Source organism: Tasmannia lanceolata, unplaced genomic scaffold (genome assembly GCF_043159265.1).
Source record: "Tasmannia lanceolata isolate RefF3 unplaced genomic scaffold, GAP_Taslan_0.1 ptg000003l, whole genome shotgun sequence".
Classification (NCBI taxonomy): domain Eukaryota; kingdom Viridiplantae; phylum Streptophyta; class Magnoliopsida; order Canellales; family Winteraceae; genus Tasmannia; species Tasmannia lanceolata.
Genome location: NW_027518680.1, coordinates 45540129 through 45563690, shown reverse-complemented (window position 1 = coordinate 45563690; position 23562 = coordinate 45540129). Strand labels below are relative to the sequence as shown.

The window sequence follows — 23562 nt, the reverse complement described above, 5'->3', positions numbered from 1 at the left end:
CAGGAAATTGCGTCCGTACTTCCAAGCCCATACGATAGTCGTCTTCACCGACCAGCCACTACGCAAAATTCTTCAGAAACCCAACACTTCGGGCCGGATAATTAATTGGGCAGTAGAGCTAGGCGAGTTCAATATACAAGTGAGGCCCCGTCCCGCCATTAAGTCATAGGTATTGGCCGACTTTGTGGTGGAATGTACGGCTCCGACCGAAGACTCCGGGGGGCAGGAGGGGCTACCAGCTAAACAACACGACAAGCATTACACTTGGATGCTATACTCCAACGGGTCAGCTTACTCGGGCGGAAGTGGTACCGAATTAGTCTTGGCTGGACCCGATAAATTCCTAGTCGAATACGCCCTAAAGATCGATTTCGACGCTTCCAACAATGAGGCCGAGTATGAGGCACTCCATGATTGACTTGCGCTCGCCCTCGAATTAGAAGTTGACAGACTAAAAGCTCATAGCGACTTTCAGCTTATCGTCGGGCAGATTAATGGGTTCTACAAAGCAAAGGACCCAAGGGTGCTGAAGTACTTGGAAAAGGTACGAGCGAAGATAACCCTCTTTAAAGAATTCAAAGTCATACAGATCCCTAGGACACTTAATGCGAGGGCCGATGCTCTCTCAAAAATTGCCTCCTCAGAAACCACCAGTTGGGGAAACGTATACACTGAAGTGCTCTCTCGACCCAGCATCGAGAAAGAAGAAGTTGAACAGATTGATCACGAATCCAGCTGGATGGACCCAAAAGGACCCATATTTAAAGGAGGGTCGGCATCGAAAGGAAGCACGAAAAATCGTTGCCAAGTCCGCCCTTTACATCTTGAAAGACGAGATACTCTACAAACGGTCATTTTCATGGCCACTTTTTAAGTGTCCCCGACTCACCGATGCCGACCGTGCTATGAGCAAAGTACATGACACCCCCATTTTGCTTCGCTTTAACCAGCAAGAGGTCCTCTGCCTCTTAGTGTTTTTCCGCCAATTTTTCCTAGTATTTTCCATTTCCGGGTCGTCTTTTTCAAGTCTCCAGTTACATTGGATTTCCAGGACAATTCCCTAGCCCTTTTAAATTCCTGAAACGTCTCCAAGGCTAGTCTCATGTTTTCACTTGCAAATTGGCGAACTCTCATGTTTCCCATCTATTTAATTATTTTTCTATTCCTTGGAAATTTGCTAATTTTTTCCGTTTCCAGGGATTTTTCTCATTTCCAAGGGTTTCCCTGAGAATCCACTGCTTATTCCCCATTGTTTCTCAGGTGGTCATGTTACCTATTTTTCAGGGTTTTCTCGGAATTTTCAAATAAATTCGCCGGATTTATCTCGTTCTCCATTCTTAGTACCAAAGAGAATTCATTTTTCATGGGCAATTGAAAAGTACGAATTTATTTTCGTACTCAAATTTCAAAATGGGAACAAATGTGGGGGCACCGAATTTTATAAATTGGATTTCCATTTGTTTCGGCCAAGCAAGCGGGTCCGCCAAGTTTCAAAATTCTTTCTTTATAGGATTCCGATCAAGGAGTCTACCAATTTAAAATATTGAAATTTCGTGCGATTTTAGGCCAATGTGAGCGGGGCCCACCGTTTATCAAGCTCTTAAATTTCATGGGCAGTCAGCTAACTTGGATTGGGCCCACTAATGTACAAAATAATAATTTTGGGAGAGAGACATGTTCAGCCAATTTGGAACGGGCCAATCATATTAATTTTTGAATTTTCTTTCCAATGGGATTCGGCCATTCAAGTGGGGGGCCCACTATTATTTTAAATTTTTTATTCCAATGTGTATTTGGTCAACTTGGAGGGGCCTGCAAATGAAAAAAAAAGGAAAAAAGAACAGAGTTCACATTTTATTTCAACACAAATTCTTCCAAGTGTGCAAGATTGTCGAGTGTGCAAGGGCGCCAAGCGTACAAGTTTCCACACCAACCTTTTCGTCTTTGGACGTGTAAGATGCGGGTCAACTTCTGTTTTGGGAGAGCCACGAGGACATTGCTCGTTTCTATCTTAGACTTGGATGTGGAGGCAGAGCATCATTCTATCATTAGAAACATTAAGCTGCTATGGCAGGAAGTATCTTATTGTAGTTAAATATTATTCTACAAGGCAAGCACCTCATGTGGATATATAGGAAACCTGCTACTCTCTCTCCAAGCAAAGTTTCAGCAATTCTTTCTTTTCCTTTAGAAAGTTCCCAATTTTCTTCAAAAGTAGACGGGTGGTGATGATGCCGAAATCCGCTCTACACGATCTAGCGTGATAGAGTTGATCCTATGAGCAACTTGTACTCACAGAAAAGACGTTAACAGAACAAGACTTACGATATCTCAATAATTAAGCTAGAAATCAGAATCACATGAAATTGAAGAGAAGGAGACTAGATTTAGAAGTGTTACCAATGAAGATTGGAGAAGGATTGTGACTGAACTTGGTTGTTGCCAAGCTGCCTACGTACCCCTTCTTTGAGGATCAAGTCTAATGTAGTTCCATTATGAATATGAGGATCCCTTTTATAGAGAATAGAATCCTCAATTATTAGAATCTTACTGTTTTAGGAGTCTTGCCTAATTGGTCGACTTCCCTGGAAGATAAGTTTATATCTATTTTTAATAGATATCTTATTTCCCTTAACGAGCAAGTTACTCTTAATCAACTTCCCATAGATAGAAAGTTACCCTTTTTAGGGACGGTTTCCCAACTAGGAATGTTGCTCTATTCAAGGAGAGGATGATATTTCATTATCTCTCCTTCTAAAACCAATGAGTCGGTTTCTAAATATTCGGAGATGCCACGTGTCGATCATCGACGGATGGTGCCAATTTTACCCCCAACATATTGCCCCCCACTTCCTTGAGCCATCTTCGGGTCAAGGAAGTAGCTCTTGGTATTTGATATCTTTTAAGATCTTTCGGTACCGACCATTAATGAGGCGGCTTTTAGATGCTTGACCGAGCTTACAGAAGTTCGGCGACATGAAGTTCGGAAGCGTGAAGTCTACCCTTAGCGTGTCCGAGCTTCTTAAATTAGTGAATTCTTGAATATACTGTTTCATCAACTTACTTAAGAGTAAGAAGGTCGGATGTGTTATGGAGAATGCCGAGACATTTTTGAGCTTTCGAGCTTCAACCTTAGGAGGGTGAAATCGTGCTTCATCCCTTGGCGATTTTTAAACTCTCTTCCTCGGCTTACTTATAAGTTGAGCTGGGTGGAGTTTATATGGAGAATCTGGAGATGAGGCCAAGCTCTGTGATTCCTGGCCTTAAAAGGTGGGGATAAAGCTTCCTCACTTGGGGCTTTATGGAAAGAGAACACACTCTACCATACCTTTAAAAAAGCTATGATTTATGGGTGTTCCATTTGTGCTCCCAAGGCCGACAAAGTCGTTACTGACTCTGTTGGTTATCAACCTAGATCCTTAGGTTTCTCTCATGGGTAAAAACTTTTTTGACAAAGTTCTTTTTTAGTGCATGAAGATGCACAAAACAATATTCTTATGGTCCGTAGTACTTTGTTTATGCCGAGCTGTATACAACTTGTGAAAGTCGTGTCTTAATTGGCGTTGTTAACAGGTATTTGGGAATACCTTTTTCCGTTGTAGTCTTATGTCTATACCATGCCCAAGTTTTCGTTCCTCTTTAAAGAAGTGGATCCTTTTTTATCGTTCTCGGATGCACTAGTGTGCAGAACATTATATATATATATATATATATATATATATATATATATATATATATATATATATATATATATATTGTAATATTTACCTCCATGGTGGGGTACGTACTTTGTAGGACCGTGCCTTTATTGGCACTACTAACTCGGTACCGGTGGGTACCTTACATTTTGTTAACACTATACACAGGTTCTCACTCCTTACCCTTAGGGAGGATGGGGCCTATGTTACTTTTATTTGTAAATCCTTTCTCTTTGCTTTTACAGGGGCCTGGATTTTTGTTAAACTAGTTATCTCCTTTCTCATTTAAAAATGATTAGAGTAACCTAATAATGAAAAGTAGGCCGGACGTTGGGTCCTGTTCCTTTTTATTCTTGTATACGAGCTCTCTTCCTCGCCTCTATGGAGGGATAGGGTTCATGTTATGAATCTCATAAACCTCTAACCTTTCCTCTATGAGGGGCGGGGTTTTCTTTTATATTATGCTGGTTATTTCCTCTATCTTTCTTATTTAAAAATAAAAAAAAGGGGATTCAAGGTAAAGGGGGTGGGTCGGACGTTCGGTCATGTTCCCTTTGTGAGGAATGGGCCGGACGTTCGGTCATGTTCCCTTTATTCCTCTTACTAATTAGGAATACGCTCTATCATTCCTTTGTTAAGGCAACAATTTACGAGTATTCCCTTTGTGCTTTGCACGTCGGTCGTCTTTCTTCGATTGATCAATTCGAAGTCGACTGACCCGCCCTCCTTTATGAGGAAGGAATTCATTATCCAGTGATATTTTTAGTGGTATTCGGGATGATCAACTTCAGTCGCACTTTACATATCATCTGGTTGATCCAAAGATCTGGGCATCAGGTCCTCCTGTCTAATGGGTCGGAGAAGTGCCTCACCCTACTAGGCCAGTTTAAATACTCGGTCGGTGGGCATTAACCTTATGAGGTTAATTAATGTAATGACATCGAGTCCGCCTGTCTTGGGTCGGACAAATGCCTTACCCTACTCGGTCGGCTTAAGAGCTCGTCCGGTGGGCATTAACCCTAAGAGGTTAACTAGGGTCGGTGACCTCCACCGCTTGGGTCTATGATCGAACCGCCCTTGGAGATACCCGGAGAAACATTAAAGAGAACTCCTGCATCAAACAGAACAAGAACAAAGAGAAAAATATAATGAACTTCTTACTTGGTAAAATTTTTCCAAATTCTCCACGTGTTGGAATTGAGGTTCCATCGAGTCTCAAGTTGATAGGGTCTCAGTCAGAGAACTTTTGTGACCTCGTATAGCTCATTTCTTGCTCGATTGGTTAGTGCAATGCACGATTGAAGGATTCCTGCATCAAACAGAACAAGAACAAGGACAAAAATATAATGAACTAAATGAATTGTGTTCCGGCTCTTCGACCATAAAAGGTTCAGGTCGAGCTCATTCTAAGTGGCGATTTTGGCTTAATGAGAGGAAAGTAGCCTCTACTGGCCTTAAAAGGTCAGTGTATGGGCGTTTCCATAACTCAGTTATCGTAGATAGTCGGCGATGGTGAGGGTCGGTGACCGTCTACCTCAAGGCGTCCCTTGGGTCTGAAACCTCTGCCCGTCGGAGTACCAGATCTCCTTCCTTAAGAGTTCTTTCTTTCATTCGATGGTTGTAGTACCGAGCGACCCTCTGCTGATATGCAGCGACTCTGATCCGAGCCTTCTCCCTGGTCTCCTCAACAAGGTCCAAGCTGCTTCTCATGAGTTCGTCGTTCATTCGTTCATTGTAGCTCTCGACCCTTGGGGAAGGGATGACTATCTCGACCGGGATAATCGCCTCGACACCGAATGCTAGGTTGAATGGGGATTCACCTGTTGCGGTGTGTGGGGTAGTTCGGTAGGCCCATAGGACATTCGGTAACTCTGACGCCCAAATATTTTGGCGTCTTCAACTCTCTTTTTGAAACTTTGAAGGAGGATTTGGTTGGTTACCTCAACTTGTCCATTTGCCTGTGGGTGTCCGACCGAAGTGAATCTTTGTTCGATCACGAGCCTTTCACAAAAATTCCTGAATTGTTCGCTAGTGAACTGGGGCCCATTGTCGCTAACCAACACCCTCGGCATTCCAACCCTGCATATAATGTAGTGGTAGAAGAAGGTTTATGTTGCCTTCGAAGTGGCCTTTTTTACCGCCTAAGCCTCTACCCATTTGGTGAAATAGTCTATCGCGACGCATTGTGTGTCCTCCGATTGATGGTGGGAAGGGGCCTAATAGATCCATTCCCCACATCGCAAAGGGAATTGGGCTGGAGATAGGGGAGTATTGGGTTGCTGGCTGGCGAAGTATCGATGAAAACTTTTGGCACGGTTCGCACTTCCTGACATAGTTATGAGCGTCTTCAAGTATAGTCGGCCAAAAGAATCCTTGGCGAAGGATCTTGTGAGCCAGCACCTTGCCTCCCGAGTGATCTCAACATATGCCTTCATGTACCTCAGCCATTGCTCGGTCGGCGTCTGTTGGTCTGAGACACTTTAGTAGTGGCCAAGAAAATGATCACTTGTAAAGTACTTCGCCTTTTAGGATATAAGGGCCGGATTTGGCAGTGATTCTCCTTGCTTCCTTTCGGTCCTCAGGTAAGATACCATCTTTGAGGTACTGCATTATGGGATCCATCCAGCTGGGTTCGTGACCAATATGGGTAACTTCTTCTCTCCCTATGCTGGGGCGGGAGACGACCTCAGTATACACATTTCCTCAGCTAGTGGTTTCAAAGGAGGCCATTCAAGATAAAGCATCGGCTCTTGCATTAAGAGTTCTAGAAATCTGCACAATCTCAAATTCTTTGAAGAGGGAGAATTTCTCACCTTTTCCAAGTATTTAAGCATCCTTCGATCTTTTGCCTCATAGAGTCCATTAATATGTCCAACGACGAGTTGAGAATCACTATGGGCTTTTAATATGTCGGCTTCCAATTCGAGGGCTACCGATAGTCCGGCCAGGAGTGCCTCATACTCGGCTTCGTTGTTAGAAGCGTCAAAATCGAGTTTCAAAGCATACTCTACTAGAAATTTGTCGATTTGTCGGGTTCGGCCAAGACTGGTCCTGCTCCGCTTCCGCCTGCATTGGCTGATCCATCAACAAATAACATCCATGGATATTGTTTTTCCTGTTGTTCAACTTTTATCTCCTCCTGCACCCCCCGCACCCCCCCCCCCAAGTCTTCGGTCGGAGCCGTGCTTTCTACCACAAAGTCAGCAAGTACTTGCGGCGCGTGGTCGCACTTGTATGTCAAATTCGCCAAGTTCTACCGCCCAATTGATTAATCGTCCTGAGGTATCGGGCTTCTGAAGGATTTTGCGTAATAGTTGGTCGGTTAGAACAACTATTGTGTGGGCTTGAAAGTATGGACGCAATTTTCTGGCGGCAACGACCACCGCGAATGTAAACTTCTTAATATTCTGATATCTTGTTTCGGCATCATATAGAACTCGGCTAATGTAATATATAGGATGCTCCGTTCGTTGTTCTAGTCTGACAAGCACGGAGCTAACAGCTAAGGGGCTCACCGCTAGATAGAGGTATAACTCTTCATTTGGTAGCGGTTTCATCAGTACCGGAGGAGATTGAAGGTATTCCTTAAGCTTTTCGAATGCTTCTTAGCATTCGTTCGTCCACTGAAAATCTTTCATGTTTCTTAGTATCTTGAAGAATGGGAGGCATTTCTTGGCGGATTTGAACATGAATCGTCTCAGAGCCGCTATCCTTCCCGCGAGTCGTTGTACCTCGTTCACGGTTCGTGGAGGTGTCATATCGAGGATGGCTTGTATTTTCTCAGGATTAGCCTATATGTCTCGTTGACTTAACATGAATCCCAGGAACTTGCCAGAAGTTACCCCAAAGGCACATTTTGAGGGGTTGAGTTTCATATGATATTTCCGTAGCACCGTGAAAGCTTCCTAAAGGTCGATAATATGATCAGTAGTTTTTAATCTTTTAACAAGCATGTCATCTACGTATACCTCCATGTTCCGACCGATTTGTGAAGCAAAAATTTTATTCACCAAGCGCTGATACGTTGCTCCCGCATTCTTAAGGCCAAAAGGCATGACCTTATAACAAAATAGTCCTTGTTCTGTGACAAATGACGTTTTGGGGATATCGGGGGAGTACATGAGTATCTGGTTATATCCGAAGAAAGCATCCATGAAGCTGAGCATCTCATGGCCAGACGTAGCGTCTATCAGCATGTCGATTGGGGGAGGGGGTAGTAGTCCTTTGGACTGGCCTTATTAAGGTCAGTAAAGTCAACACATATCCGCCACTTCCCCCTCGCCTTTTTTACCATTACAACGTTTGCGATCCATTCTGGATAATGTATTTCTCGGATAAACCCGACTTGTAGGAGTTTATCGACTTCCTCTCTTATGGCTTTCTGTCGCTCAGGTGCGAAATTCTGTTTCTTTTGTTTAACATGTCTGTGAGAGGGGTCGACACTGAGCCGATGGACGGCAACATCCATCGGGATACCTGGCATATCTAAAGCAGACCATCCAAAAACATCTGCATTAGCTTTCAAAAAATTGACCAGGTTGATTCGGGACTTACCTGTGAGAAGTGATCCAATCTGTACTGTTCTTTCGTCATCTTCTCCGAACAGCGGTACTTGAGTCAGTTCTTCTACCGGTTCTCCGCGCGTTTGGTAATTATCTGAACATGGGTTGGTACCGACTATTTGGTGGGATTTCTTTGCCTTTTTCACCACTTTGGTGTAATCAGCATAACAGTTTCTAGCTCTTTCCTGATCTCCTCTCACCTCTCTGACTCCTGCTTTTGTCGGGAATTTGATTTTGAGATGAGGTGTGGAGACGACCGCTTCAAGCTTGTTCAGAGCTGGACGCCCTATGATGGCATTATAAGTGGAGGGAACTTTAACAACCAGGAAAGTCTGCATGATGGTTTTCTAGAGGGGTTCGGTACCAAACGTGGCAGGGAGGTCTATCCTTCCCTCAATACGAATCGATCCGCATGAAAATCCGTAGATTGATCATTCTACTGGTGTAAGTCTGTCCAATCCTAGGTGGATCTCTTTAAAAGCGTTGTAATGTAAAATAGTGACCGAGCTACCAGTGTCTATCATTACCTTACTTACATTGAAATTGACGATAATAAGGCGGACAACGATCGCATCGTCATGAGGGAGGTGGATGTCGTCGTAGTCTTTTTCAGAAAAGACTATATATTCCTCGTTATCAGTCGAATCCGACCGTAACTTCTTTGTTGGGGCCTCCACCGTGTGAATCTGCGCGTGTGGACCCTGATCCCGAGAATGGCTGGCGAGGATAATACGAGATCCCCGTTAATCCTCTAAGATCTCCACATGTGAAGGAGAGCTCTACCAAGGAACTCTCGAAATGATGCCACTCACAGCATGGGTAGCGATATAAGTGAGATACCTCTTGATTCAGGGACTAGTCCAGAACCAAGACATACCTAAAACAAAGAAGAGTCGCCATCCAGGATAGTCGGCCCTGGAACCCATACAATACTCTGTTGCAACGGATAACCAGAGATACAATAGTCTGTGCCTGATGACGAATGGTGAAAGTGTTAGGCACCCCCAATTCGCCCAAGTGCAAGCATATGGTCTCTTATGCCATTTTTGTTAACTTTAGAGAATTCTAGGTGAAAATCATATGAAATGGGAACAAATATCCTCGAGAAAACGTCTACCAAAGCATGCATGACTCAGGGATAAGCAAAAGAAAATGAACATCCAAGTCCTAACTCATCTCATCTAATCTTACCTCATCACATCTAGAAAAGAGATAACAAAAGCATACACAGCTACAGCTAAGCAAGATATAGCAAATATGATGAGATAAGTAGGAAAGCAGTAAATAATTATAGCTAAGCAGATAATCAAAATAAAATGAATGAATAAATGCTATAGCTAAGCATGTGAATGTGCATGTGAATGTGCATGTGAAAATAGTAATCAATCATACGCTAGAAAAGTATGCCAGCTAAAAGCAACACAAAAGAAACCAAAGATAAACACACAATGAAAGGAAAGAAAGGAATCGAAAAATCAACGATATGCGAGGACCAAAAAATGCCAGAGAAAAGAAAATGGGACATACGATAAGCTCAGGGAGCAATTCTAAGTAATCAAGCCCAACGATCCTGATCTGCTAAAAATCGGGCAAGTCTCGCGATCATCATAGCCTATCGTTGGGCTCAGCGAGGACTATCCCTGTGAAGGGGCTACGCTACGTCATCGCCCGTCCCAAAACCCGAGAAAACGTCGGAAAACCTATAAAATCGGAAAACAACGATCAAAATCGAAAATTGAATGAAAAGAGAGCTCCGAGTGACCTAGCAATCACCATCCTTGCCCATTTTTAGTTTTTTGAATTTTTTAATTTTTTTGCTTTAACAGATTTGAAATGGTTTTATTTAAAAGGTTTGAAAAGATTTATTTACAAAATTTGACTGGACTTTGGATAAGGATCTCAAGCTTCCTACGTATCTCATGGAAGAGGATCAAGCCAACGTAGTTCAAACAGCTTTTCGAAAAATATTTTTGTTATTTTTTACTTAAAAAGGAATTTTGACTCAAGAAGATAGACTCCTAAACTAATGGACAGAATCACAAACTCTATGAAGATAGGATAGAAACCTAGACTTTATGAATGGTAGGACAAAATCCCATGACTCTATGGTGATAGGACAGATTCCTAAGATTCTATGAGGGTAGGACAAACTCCTAACTCTCTATGATGGTAGGACAGAATCTTATGACTATGAAGATAGGACAGAATCTTATGACTATGAAGATAGGACAGACTCCTATGACTCTATGGCGGTAGGGCAGACTCCTAGCTCTATAAGGGTAAGATAGACTCCTAACTCTATGACGGTAGGACAGACTCCTAACTCTCCCTAAAGAGGAAGAGATCCCTCAACCTGTGAAAGCTCTAATACAGGGAAAGAAGGGGTTGGCTCAAGAAACATTCCGTCATAACCTAGAACCCGAGGAAAGGTTTTGAATCAATGGAATCCTTAAACTTGAAGAGAAACAAAAACACTCTAAAGGAAAGTCCTAAAAGTTGAATAATTCCCAAAGGGTGGGGAAGGTCCCAAAACAAAATAATAGGAAATCACAAACACAGTTGGGAGTCACAGAAACCATATAAACATCCCGAGTTTCGAAGCAAAATCTAAAAGAGAAATGAATAGGAATTTGCCCCTTTTGACTGACCGGTTCGAAATCAACTAAATCACAATAAGCAGATGAATGGACTCCGTCAAATTGTTCTACAGGAAATATAGTTGGTCCGACCAAAATGATGACCCAAAGCATCTTGAGCGGCTTGTTTCTCAAGAAACGAAGTCGCACTAAGTTGGGTGAAAGCTCGATAGACTTGATCAACTTGTTTAATAAGAAATGAAGTCGATCTGACAGAGTAGCCTAAGTATCAAGTCCAACTTGCTTTATGTGAAGTGGAGTTGACTCAGCCGAAACAATGAGACTCGTCATTTGCCGACTTGTTCCGTGAAGAATAAAGCCAAAAAATATCAACACTACCCTGTCTTGGAAGCATGGAAGGGTATCTTATCATTTAACATCCAATAGTCCCTTATGGAAACACTACATTTTTCAAAATTCATGTGAGTCAATAAAGTAGTGTACTTCACTGATCCTATCAAACACATTTGCAATGACAACATTTATCAAAGGAATTAAAGAAGAAGAAATCCCCATCAGAAAACTAATATTGCCATACCCTGCTAATTATATCAACCTACTTTGGCTTCCAATTACATGGGGAGTGTTCAAACAATTGTATCTTTTCCAACATTCTATCAAGTATTCATAGAACAAGTGGAAAAGCTTAGACACATGAAGAGAACACGGCAAGTCTACATTATTTGATGATTGAAAAGGGTTAGCCCACACCATCGGATAATCAAACAAAATGGGCTTACATTGTTTAATGGTCCAACAGAGCAAGTGTACATTATTTAAAGACCAAACGAGTGGGCTTGCATTATTCATTGACCCATCAGATAAGGGGTAAACCCATTTCATTGGTGATCAAATCAAAGTGGACATTGCCCTGAAATAGTAACTCAACACATTTTGAAATTTAGATCACATCTTTTCATAGGACAAGTCCAAGCTAAAAAACAAATATACAAATGACAACTAAATGGGAACTCCAAAATCACATATACTATTGGGGAAGATAATCTACAGGTCATATACAATTTTCATTTTGCTTAGATCATCGAGGCGAAAACTAGGTTACTTAGCAAATACCTTGATGTTCATTAAGTTGCTACATATCAACAGCAAAAGAAAGTAAACCTCAGGATTAATCTCAACTCTTGAACTGTTATGAATTGAAGAAAAGGAATTTGACAAAAATATTATAATGGAGATCACGCCAACAGAAATAAACAATGAAAACTCCGAAAATCCAACAAATAAGATCAAAGAAAATGGGACTTTTGGTGCGACTCTATAGGACCTTGTAAAACCAATCGTGAAAGCACTTTTCTGAAGAAAACAACATATTGAAGAAAGCATGAGTCCAGGGAGCTCCTACAAATTTTATCAACATAGCAACCATATATAGCCATTTCTCAATCAAAAGCCATGATACCCAAAAGAAAATTATCACTCGATCTCAAACATCAAACAACAGCACTATAATCAACATAACCACCATATATAGAATTTCTCACTCAATCGCCATGATACCCAAAAGAAAATTATCACTTCATTTCAAACATGAAACAACAACACCATAGTATTAAAAAATTAAAGAAGGGGAGAGAATTACTTGAGATGTTAGTGGTGAATTTGCAAACGATGGTGGAGATGGGATTATGGCGTTGATGGCCGAAATTGGGAATGTTCGTTGTCAAAGAAGATGAAACGGAAAGAACCATTGCCGGAGATCGGATCCGTAAGAGGTTTAGGCAGAATTGGTTGAGTTGAAACCCTCTTTGCCAAAGCCCTAAAATCTCTCCTCTGCAATTTCTCTCTAAGATCTCAATCCCTAAAATATGAAGATGGTTTCAATGGAGGTCGTTTAGGGCAAAAATGATGGTAAATGGAGGTGGTCCTAGGGTTACAAATGAAGAGGGATTTGGAGGAGATGAAGCTATAGTGGAGGTATTCTTCAATGGAGGAAGGTTTGATGGCGAAGGAGATGAAGGTCTGATCTAAATGAGGTTGGGGCGAAATCGCCAGACGGAAAGGGTTGTCCGGAGAAGATGAAGTGGTCGGAGAAAAGGGGTCCTTGCCGGATTTGATTGGAGTGGTCGCGGCGATGGATCTTTGGCTGAAATTAGTGGGGAAAGATGATGGTGATGAGATGGGTTTGAAGGGGATGAAGAAGATGGTGAAGGTGAATGGAAACGGAGAATATGGTTGTGGCGAGAATTGGTGGCAGGGCCATGAAGGATTGAGGCAATGTCGGATTGTGGCCGGAAATTGGGCTGGAGATGGCAGCTCCCCTTTCTTCCTCTCTTCCAAACCCTCTCTTAAATTATCAGCTAGGGTTTTCTTTCCCTCTCCCCCCCTTTCAACGAAATGGGATCTCCTCCCTGTTTCTAACAAAAATGGGTTTTTGCAAGGGAAAATGGTATATTTAGCCCCCCCCCCCCCCCCCCCCCGCCCCATCTTCCCTACTAAACTGCCCCTCTGTTTGGTTAGATGAGATTTTAGTGGAAGTAGTAGTCAACAAGGAGGTGACAAGGGTGGGATATGTGTAGACTTGTCAAGAGAAGATTAGAGGGAATTTTGGAGAATTTTGGTAGTGTGTTTTGTTAGATGTCAAAGCATGTGGGAGAATGGAGAGGTGTCATTAACAAAATAAATAGTAGAAGAGAAAGAAAGAGGAGAGAGAAAGAGAGAAAAAAGAAATGATTACACATGGTATATCATATTCTACTCTTCTCCCCTCTAAAATTTACCAAAAACAAGGTTTGGCATTGGAAAAGTAGGAGAGGGGACAATCCCGCCACATAGGCGCCACCTAAGCAAAAAGCTAATAATGATGTCTCTTCCATGTCTAGTAGTCCAATGGGATTTGAGCTAAAAAATGACAACCAAACAACATTTGGTATTTCATATTCCTAGAAATGCTCAGCCGTCTTCCCTACTTTTTGCAACCAAACAGAGGATGACTCGGGTAGAATATGGGCGGAGCATTTGCCTCTTGTTGTTGCTGCAGTTAGGGTTGGTATTGGCACACCTGCTTTGGATATTTTACACCCCTTCTGCCTTAGATAAAGGGAAGTGATATCGGTTTTTTTTTTTTTGAATGATGGGAAGTGATATTGTTACAACCACGCTTTGATAATTGCACTAACCTGCTTGTCTTTTCTTCTTTAATGAGCATGAAAATGCAATAACATCTTGACAACAATTTAACACTAAAAGTCGAGATAGCTTAGTGAGAATATCAAAAAGGGCTTGTCCGAACATCATTTGAACTTCTAGTTTCAAATAGGGATGGTGCCAATATTAAAATGCAAGGGGCATTTTCACAATTTTTACAAATTTTGGGGCAATGAGTGTGGGGGATCAAGCAATTCAAGAGTGCAAGAGAGACTTTGGGGTTTCTTAGGTTCGAACAACGATCAATAAGCTTGGCAATAGCAGTATTTTTTAGATTTTTCGGGTTTATTTCGAACTTCGGGACCTTCTTCGATTTCAGGATTTTATTCGAATACGAGGGTTTAGGGTCCGGTCAAAATGGGGTGTCTACAGATGCCCCTCTTTGGCAGAGTGTGCTTGTCGCATGAATGCCAAAGCTGAACAGACAACACATTTTGACTAGTCCAAGATTTTAAACAGAAGGAATGTAAGAGGATAACAAGATGGGTTGACGAAACAAATTCTCATCGGATTAATTGAAAATGAATAACAAGATGAATCGACGAGACAGATTCTCATAAAGAAAACTGAGATGGTGAGACAAACTCTCAATGGGATGGTGAGACAGACTCTCAATGGATGGTGAGACAGACTCTTAATGAAATAATGAGACAGACTCTCAATGAAATGGTGAGACAGACTCTCAATGGATGGTGAGACAGACTCTCAATGGAATGGCGAGACAGATTCTCAATGGGATGGTGAGACAGACTCTCCATGGATGGTGAGACAGACTCTCAATGGAATAGTGAGACAGACTCTCAATGAGATGGTAAGACAGACTCTCAATGGATTGTGAGACAGACTCTCAATGGAATAGTGAGACAGACTCTCAATGGGATGGTGAGACAGACTCTCAATGGGATGGTGAGACAGACTCTCAATGGAATAGTGAGACAGACTCTCAATGAAATGGTGAGACAGACTCTCAATGGGTGGTGAGACAGATTCTCAATGGAATAGTGAGACAGACTCTCAATGGGTGGTGAGACAGATTCTCAGTGGAATAGTGAGACAGACTCTCAATGGATAGTGAGACAGACTCTTAATGGATAGTGAGACAGACTCTCAATGGAATAATGAGACAGACTCTCAATGGGTGGTGAGACAGACTCTCAATGAAACGATGAGACAGACTCTCAACGAAATAGTGAGATAGATTCTCAGTGGAATGGTGAGACAGACTCTCAATGAGATGGTGAGACAGACTATCAATGAAATGGTGAGACAGACTCTCAATGAAATAGTAAAACGGACTCTCAAGGAAATGATGAGACAGAATCTCAATGGAATCGTGAGACAGAATCTCAATGGGATGGTGAGACAGACTCTCAATGGAATGGTTAAGAACATGAAACTAAAGAAAGAACAACTTAGCCTCTGGATGCCGAAATTTTGATCGATTCCTCTAATGGATTAATTGTCTCTTGCCGAGTATTTTGGGAGTGTGCGATCTCTGCTGAGAACCAGACAAAAGTAACTTGCTGAGATTTTGGGTATTGGCTTTTTTTTTATAAAAAAAAAAACTAAATTCCGCTGAGGATTGAAGGTTGCGGGAGCAAATTCTAGACTCCGCTGGGGAAACCGATTTTCTTGGAGGAGATTAAGTCGTCTGGAAAGTAGACTTCTCTGAGAAATTTAGAGATTCAGCTTGAGATGTGCTCGTGCCCCTCTTATCTCAATTTGCCAGGAAGAGTTATCCCGATGATCTTTGTGTAATTGATAGCTTTTATGACTTGGCAAGATTTGCCAAGTCATAAAAGATGCCCATAGTGTATTTTATACTTCCATGACCACAGTCTTAAAAAAGCAATACAAATGCAGGTAAACAAATATTTTATTTCATAAATGTAGGATTTACAAAGCTCACCACACCAATAAAAAGGAAAACAGGAGACTGATTCTGCCGGAAAGGTCTCTTTTAATTCTGCCAGCTGCTGAAATTTCAATAGGCTTAATAATCTGCTCTTCTTCTGAACCCTGTTCTGATTCACATTGTCTTTCGGAGACGCGACTTCTTACTTTTGGTGCTTGTCACCCCAGCCCAGGGAAAGATACTGACCATATAAGACTTTGGGACTAGACATACGACAGACTTCGACAAGTAACAAGTAAAAGATTTCTTCTCTCTCTCCCTTTGGTGTATACACCTTGTTTCGGTGTATTTCTCAGCCCCGTCTGGTGAAATCCAAAACCCGAACCCCTGCAGAAAAACAATCAAAAACCCTAGTTAGCTTGATTTAGAAGAGAGAAAGTAGAGAAACACTAGGTAGCTCTTTTCGAACATCGGTACTCCGCCGAATTTCTGAAGGTTCGGAGCGTCTTTCTTTTTTTTACACCGTTGTTCTGCCGAATTTTGCAGAACTACGAGCTACTTTTCCATAGTAGCGTCGTTATTCTGCCAAAATCTCGGCAAACTCGGAGGCATTTTCGGCTATACAGTGCCATTACGCTGCCGAATTCCCCACAGCATCGGAGGCTTCCCTTTCAACACAGCGCGGTAGCACTGCCGAATTTCAGAGAACCCAACGCCCTATTCTCAACATAGCGTCGTGGGTCTGTCAAAATCTCGGCAATCTCTGAAGCCTCCCTCATCAAACAAGCGCGGTTTGTAACGACCCGGATTCTCAGGCTAAATTTTGAGGCAATTCTGAGCCTAGCTCTTTATAAAACAGAGCAAACGAGCCCCAAAAATCCGGATTGCTACGCCTCTCAAAAAAAAATAAAAGAGGCACAAAACACATTCATTCTTTCATACAGCGGAAGTCTTAGTTAAAAACAAATCTTTTATTTAATGAAATAGAGACAAAAATAAGGGAAGAGAATTTTATTCCAATACTTTCAATAATAACTCCACAAATTTGCCAAATTAAATATCCATGCCCCAAAGGACTTTGGAAAGAAAACTAAAAGAAATAAATAACTGCCTAAACTATGCCATCTCTCCCCATCCCATTGCCTAGGTCATCTCATCAGCAAATGCTCCTTCGTTTTGATCGATTTGCTGGTTTTCTGGATTTTCGCCATTAAAGTCTGTTGAAAAGTTTTAAAGGTCAGGATGCAAGAATAACGGTTATGCAGAGTAATAAAACTTAACTTAGGCAATTGAAGATGTAAAGATATAATCATCTCATATTAGAGGCATATCAAAGAAATTTAGCATATCAAGAAAGACATGGTATTTGGTGCAACAATAAGCAATAATATAGAGGTTTTTCTAATAACACCTTTGAATTTGCAAAATAGGACTCCTTGTTAAATATGATTGTTCATTAGAAGCTATTGCTCTAGTCATTAGAATCTAAGGTTCTAAAATCGTTTAGAGACTATGCTCTTCCCTTTCCTTCCCCATTAATTTCTATACACAATGATACCCATGTAGAATTATAACCTTCGAACTGTTTTTGTACGAAGATACCTTTCGCACTGTTTTTGTACGAGGAGTTCACGTAGTTCTTTTGACCTTCTCGCCCCTTTTTGGGTACGAGGGAAATGGTATCAAGGGTATAAGAAACTATGGCCTTTAAATCATCTCCATCATAGGGTTGTGGGTTTTCAATGAAAGCCATGAATTGGATTCAAGAATCAAGAAACAAAAACATAAGAGGTTTTATCTAAATTTTCAAGAACTCTAGTTATAGTGTAGATTACAAAACATAATCCGAAATCTTGCCTTTGCTTTTGAATGGATTGGTTTGATTGATGTGATTGATTACTTGAATGGAGAGAATTGAATGAAGCTTGATGGATCTTGGAGTTGAAAGCCCTTCCTTCTTCTCCCTTTCCTTGAATTCTCCTTTTCTTATTCTCCTTAGGTTTTAGGGTTTTGATTTATGAAGAACATTAGGTTAAGATAGTGTATATATATGGTCATGAATCTTTCTAGGGTTTGTTTGGGTGTTAACTTACCAAAAAAGGATGGAAATCGGCACTTCATAGAGAGTTTGGAAACTCTCGGATTCTCAATCCGCGACGTTCTCGGAGTTCCGAGGCATTTTCTCGGAGTTCCGAGAATTCTCGGAGTTCCGAGAAATGCTCTCGGAGTTCCGAGAACCGGATTCCAAAACTACTGTCCGATTTCTCGGAATTCCGAGGTGATTTTCTCGGAGTTCCGAGATCTCTCCAGTAGTTCTCGGAGTTCCGAGAATTATTCTCGGAATTCCGAGTTTTTTTTTTTTTTTTTTTTTTTTTTTTTTTTTTGAGGGTTGTTACACTCTACCCCCCTTAGAGGAATTTCGTCCTCGAAATTAGATCTCTCTCATAGGGTAAACCGAAAACAACCGATTATTATACAACAGATTATAAATGAGAAGTAAGGAATATACCTCCGAGCAAATGCGGATATTTCTTCAAGATTTCCGATTCGCGCTCCCAAGTTGCTTCTTCAATGCCATGATGTCGCCAAAGAACCTTGACCAACGAAATCGTCTTATTTCGCAAAGCTCGCTCTTCTCGATCTAAAATCTTCACAGGTCCTTCAGAAAAAGACCAATCTTCTTGAAGCTCGACATCATCCTCGGCCAAAACATGTGAAGGGTCGGGATGATACAATCGAAGCATCGATACATGAAAAACATCATGCATCCGCTCCAAATTAGAAGGCAACTTCAATTTATAAGCTCTTGCCCCAATCCTTTTCACAATTCGGTAGGGTCCAATAAAACGAGGAGTCAACTTCCCTTTCTTTCCAAAACGCATTACTGCCCTGAACGGCGAAATCTTCACAAAAACCATATCGCCTTCAGCGAATTCTAAATCTCTCCTCCGCTGATCGGCATAACTCTTCTGTCGACTCTGCGCGATCTTCAAACGATCCTTAATCAATGCAACTTTTTCAGTCGACTCTCGAACCAACTTTGGTCCAAGCAATTGCTTCTCACCAACTTCAGCCCAGCACAAAGGTGATCTGCAGGCACGGCCATATAGAGCTTCGAATGGAGCCATCTGAATACTCTGCTGGTAGCTGTTGTTGTAAGCAAATTCACATAGAGGCAAATGCTTCTCCCAATCTCCACCAAAATCTAGAACACAAGCTCTCAACAAATCTTCAAGGATCTGATTTACCCTTTCAGTCTGACCATCAGTCTGAGGATGATATGCTGTACTGAAACTCAACTTCGAACCCAAAGCAGAATGTAAGCTCTTCCAGAATCCCGAAGTGAAACGAGAGTCTCGGTCAGAGATTATGGTCGAGGGCACACCATGATACCTAACGATCTGAGCCACATATGTTTCAGCAAGCTTTTCCAACTTCCAATCTTTCTTAATTGGAATGAAATGAGCCGATTTAGAAAGACGGTCCACAATCACCCAGATACCATCACAATTGCTCTTCGATTTGGGTAAACCCATGATAAAATCCATGGACAAGCTATCCCATTTCCACATGGGAATCTCCAAAGGATCCAATGTACCTCCAGGTTTCTGATGCTCTGCCTTTACTTTCTGACAAGTTAGGCATTTAGAAACATACTCAGCAATGTCCCTTTTCATTCCACTCCACCAAAGATTCCTCTTCAAGTCTTGGTACATCTTTGTGTTACCTGGATGGATGGTGTAACGAGACTTATGTGCCTCATCCAAAATGTCCCTTCTGATTTCTTCCTTAGCTGGCACACAAATTCTGTCTTTAAAGAACAAACATCCATCATCTCCTACTGAAAACTTTGGTTTAGAATCAACTTCAGCTTTTAATTTCAAAATTCCTTCATCATCTATCTGAGCTGCTTTAACAGTTTCTATGATATTCGACCGAACTCGAATATTAGCAATAAAGGATTTATCGCCAATTTCGCAAGTTCCCAAATCTAAATCTCTGAACCGCTCAAGCAATTCCCATTCTTCCATCATCAAACAGGCCATCATAGGGTGTTCTTGTCGGCTAAGAGCGTCGGCCACTACATTAGCCTTGCCTGGATGATAACTCAAAGTGAAGTCATAATCCTTCAAAAATTCAACCCATCTTCTCTGTCTCATATTCAGCTCTTTCTGATCAAAAAGATACTTGAGGCTCTTATGATCTGTAAAAACCTCAAACTTGACACCATACAAGTAGTGTCGCCATATCCTCAAAGCGAAAACCACTGCTGCTAATTCCAGATCATGAGTTGGGTAATTCACTTCGTGCTTCTTCAACTGCCTCGAACCATAGGCAATGACCTTGCCTGATTGCATGAGCACGCAACCCAAACCTCGAAATGATGCATCACTATACACCACAAAATCTCCTTCTGCGGTAGGAAGTATCAAAACTGGAGCTGATGTCAATATTTTCTTCAATTCTTGAAAACTGCTTTCACATTCTTCATTCCAAACATATTTAACATTCTTCCTGGTCAATTTAGTCAAAGGTCCAGCTAAAATTGAAAAGCCTTCAACAAACTTCCTGTAATACCCGGCCAGACCCAAGAAACTTCTGATCTCAGTAACATTGGTAGGCTGCTTCCAAGAAGTAACTGCTTGAATCTTAGCAGGATCCACTTCAATTCCTTCTTTTGATATCACATGACCCAAAAATGTAACACGCTCGAGCCAAAACTCACATTTAGAGAATTTTGCATACAACTGATTCTTTCTCAAAGTCTCCAATGCAAGTCCCAAATGCTTAGCATGCTCCTCTTCAGATTTCGAGTAAATAAGGATGTCATCTATGAATACCACCACGAACTGATCCAAAAATGGCTTGAATACTCTATTCATCAAGTCCATAAATATGGCTGGTGCATTTGTCAATCCAAATGGCATTACGACAAATTCATAGTGACCGTATCGAGTACGAAAAGCTGACTTTGAAATGTCCTCGTCTCTGATACGCAACTGATGATATCCAGATCTCAAATCAATCTTCGAGAAATGAGTAGCTCCTTGCAACTGGTCAAAGAGATCGTCTATCCGAGGAAGAGGATAGCGATTCTTGATAGTCACCTTATTCAACTGCCTGTAGTCAATGCACAAGCGAAGACTACCATCCTTCTTCTTTACAAATAGCACAGGAGCTCCCCATGGGGATGAACTGGGTCTAATAAATCCCTTCTCCAACAATTCTGATAACTGCTCCTTCAATTCTTTCAATTCAGCCGGGGCCATTCTGTAAGGTGTTTTAGAAATAGGCTCGGTCCCTGGCACAAGATCGATAGTAAAGTCGATCTCTCGGTGGGGAGGTAATTCAAAGTCGTCTGGAAAGACATCCAGAAACTCCCTCACCACAGGGATGTCTGAAACAGACAACTCAATACCGACTTCTTCCTTCTCCATGAAAGCCAGAAAGCATTCACATCCTTTATTGATCAACTTCTGAGCTTTCACAGCTGCAATTACTTTAATCTTCTTCATAGGGCGCTTCACTCCCTCAAAAACGATTTCTTCTTCTCCAGGAATTGCAAATTTCACGATTTTATGAAAGCAATCCACATTAGCATGATAAGCTGCTAGCCAATCCATACCAAGGATAACTCTAAAATCGTTCATCTCCAATAGCACTAAATCAGCCAAAAGCTCTCTACCACCTATCTTTATAATACATCCCTTACACACTAAATTTGTAATTACATCATCTCCTAAAGGAGTAATAATTCTCAAAGGGAAATTTAGAGTAATAGGGGTCAAATTCAGTTCCTTCGCAAAAATTGGCGATATGAATGACAAGGTAGAGCCAGAATCTACAAGAATATGCACAGATGTATTATTAACAAAAAGCTGACCTTCAATGACTGCGTCGGAGGCATCAGCGTCTTGTTGATTAAGCGCATAGACTCGGTTGACAGGTGCTTGAGATGCACTCTTCTCCGGATTCTGCTGGCGATTCTGATACCCTTTCCACTGATTCTGCTGCTGCTGCTGCGCTGGGGGTTTCTGCTGCAGCTGATTATTATTAATTCGGTTCCCCTGATTCATTGCTGGCTGAAAATTCTGCTGCTGCCTTTGAGGTCTCATGTCCCTAAATGTAGGCTTAGGACACTCCAAAATCTTGTGACTCGGGTCTCCACAGTTGTGGCAGACATTCATCGTCTTCCAACACCTTCCAGCATGAAATTTTCCGCAAATAGCACAAGGAACCCTTGCAGGAACTCCATCTTCCATTCTCTGTCTCTTAGGCGGCGGCACTTGATTCCTGCTCCCTGATGGCGGCATTCTGGCGGCCATAATCACTTTCTCACTACGCTCAGCCATCTCGGCTTTCGCGCAAGCTTCTACCAAAGTCTGAGGTTCATGAAGAACAACTTTCGCCATAAGAGATGGGCGAAGGTTGTCAACAAACTTCGAAACTTTATCCTCCTCTGTAGAGGCATAGCCAGGTGCATACCTCGACAACTGCCTAAACTTGGCTCCATACTGAGCCACAGTCAAAGATCCCTGCTTCAGAGACGCAAACTGAGATGCCAATTCCCTCTTAACATGGTTAGGAAAGAATTGGTTGTTGAACCGTACTTTGAATTCGGTCCACGTCTCATTCTTAGCATAAGGATAATTTTGCAGTAAGGATCTCCACCACACTCCTGCTTGGTCCTTTAGTAAAAAGGTAGCCAAACGGATTTTCTGAATATCACTGCACTCCATCACTTCAAAAATTCCTTCCACTTCCAAAATCCAGTGGTCTGCAACCAAAGGGTCTCCCACTCCTGTAAACTCCGATGGCCTGTAGTCCCTGAATTGCCTGTGCAACTTAGTCGGATCTGCTGCAGGCGCATGGCGAGCTGCTAGAGTGGTTGCAATGTTCTGCAAAGCGGCCTGATTAGCTGCTTGGTTAGCAGCCTGTGCCTGAGCTTGACCTCTAAGGAGATCAGCAATCATGAGTAAAGGATCTGCTCCTTCACCAACATGGGCATCACCACGACCTCTCCTAGCATTACCTCGCAACTCTCTTTGATCCATCTGTCAAAAGAACACACAATTGTTAGTTCATAAAAATTCTAATTTACTTAATTTAATTATGATCATGTAAATTATGGTTAGGTTGTACTTTAGTTAATTAGGTTCAACTACCCAACCTTAGACATATACCCAGACTCGTACTAGGTTCCTCACTGACTAACCTAGATAGGCTCTGATACCACCTCTGTAACGACCCGGATTCTCAGGCTAAATTTTGAGGCAATTCTGAGCCTAGCTCTTTATAAAACAGAGCAAACGAGCCCCAAAAATCCGGATTGCTACGCCTCTCAAAAAAAAATAAAAGAGGCACAAAACACATTCATTCTTTCATACAGCGGAAGTCTTAGTTAAAAACAAATCTTTTATTTAATGAAATAGAGACAAAAATAAGGGAAGAGAATTTTATTCCAATACTTTCAATAATAACTCCACAAATTTGCCAAATTAAATATCCATGCCCCAAAGGACTTTGGAAAGAAAACTAAAAGAAATAAATAACTGCCTAAACTATGCCATCTCTCCCCATCCCATTGCCTAGGTCATCTCATCAGCAAATGCTCCTTCGTTTTGATCGATTTGCTGGTTTTCTGG

The 23562-nt window shown here is 41.7% G+C and overlaps 1 protein-coding gene across 1 annotated transcript; it reads right to left on the bottom strand.

The window, feature by feature from the left end:
* Window positions 1-4729: 4729 nt before the first annotated feature.
* Window positions 4730-22971, bottom strand: LOC143869823 (uncharacterized). Its single transcript, XM_077376382.1, has 7 exons — window positions 20400-22971; window positions 18426-20357; window positions 8253-8546; window positions 7722-7932; window positions 6512-6773; window positions 4995-5007; window positions 4730-4809 (listed from the first exon to the last, which is right to left on the bottom strand). Exons 1-7 carry the CDS (start codon window positions 22969-22971, stop codon window positions 4730-4732), a joined length of 5364 nt encoding a protein of 1787 aa, XP_077232497.1.
* Between the last annotated feature and the right edge of the window lie 591 nt (window positions 22972-23562).

Excerpts from the sequence above, each read along its gene's own strand:
- LOC143869823 (XM_077376382.1), bottom strand. The coding sequence starts at position 22,971 with ATGGATCAAAGAGAGTTGCGAGGTAATGCTAGGAGAGGTCGTGGTGAT. Across the intron at positions 8,547-18,425 it reads ATATCCGCATTTGCTCGGAG|GGCGTCCAGCTCTGAACAAG; the intron begins GTATATTCCTTA and ends ATGCCATCATAG. Across the intron at positions 6,774-7,721 it reads CTTAAGAATGCGGGAGCAAC|CCAATGCAGGCGGAAGCGGA; the intron begins GTATCAGCGCTT and ends TTGATGGATCAG.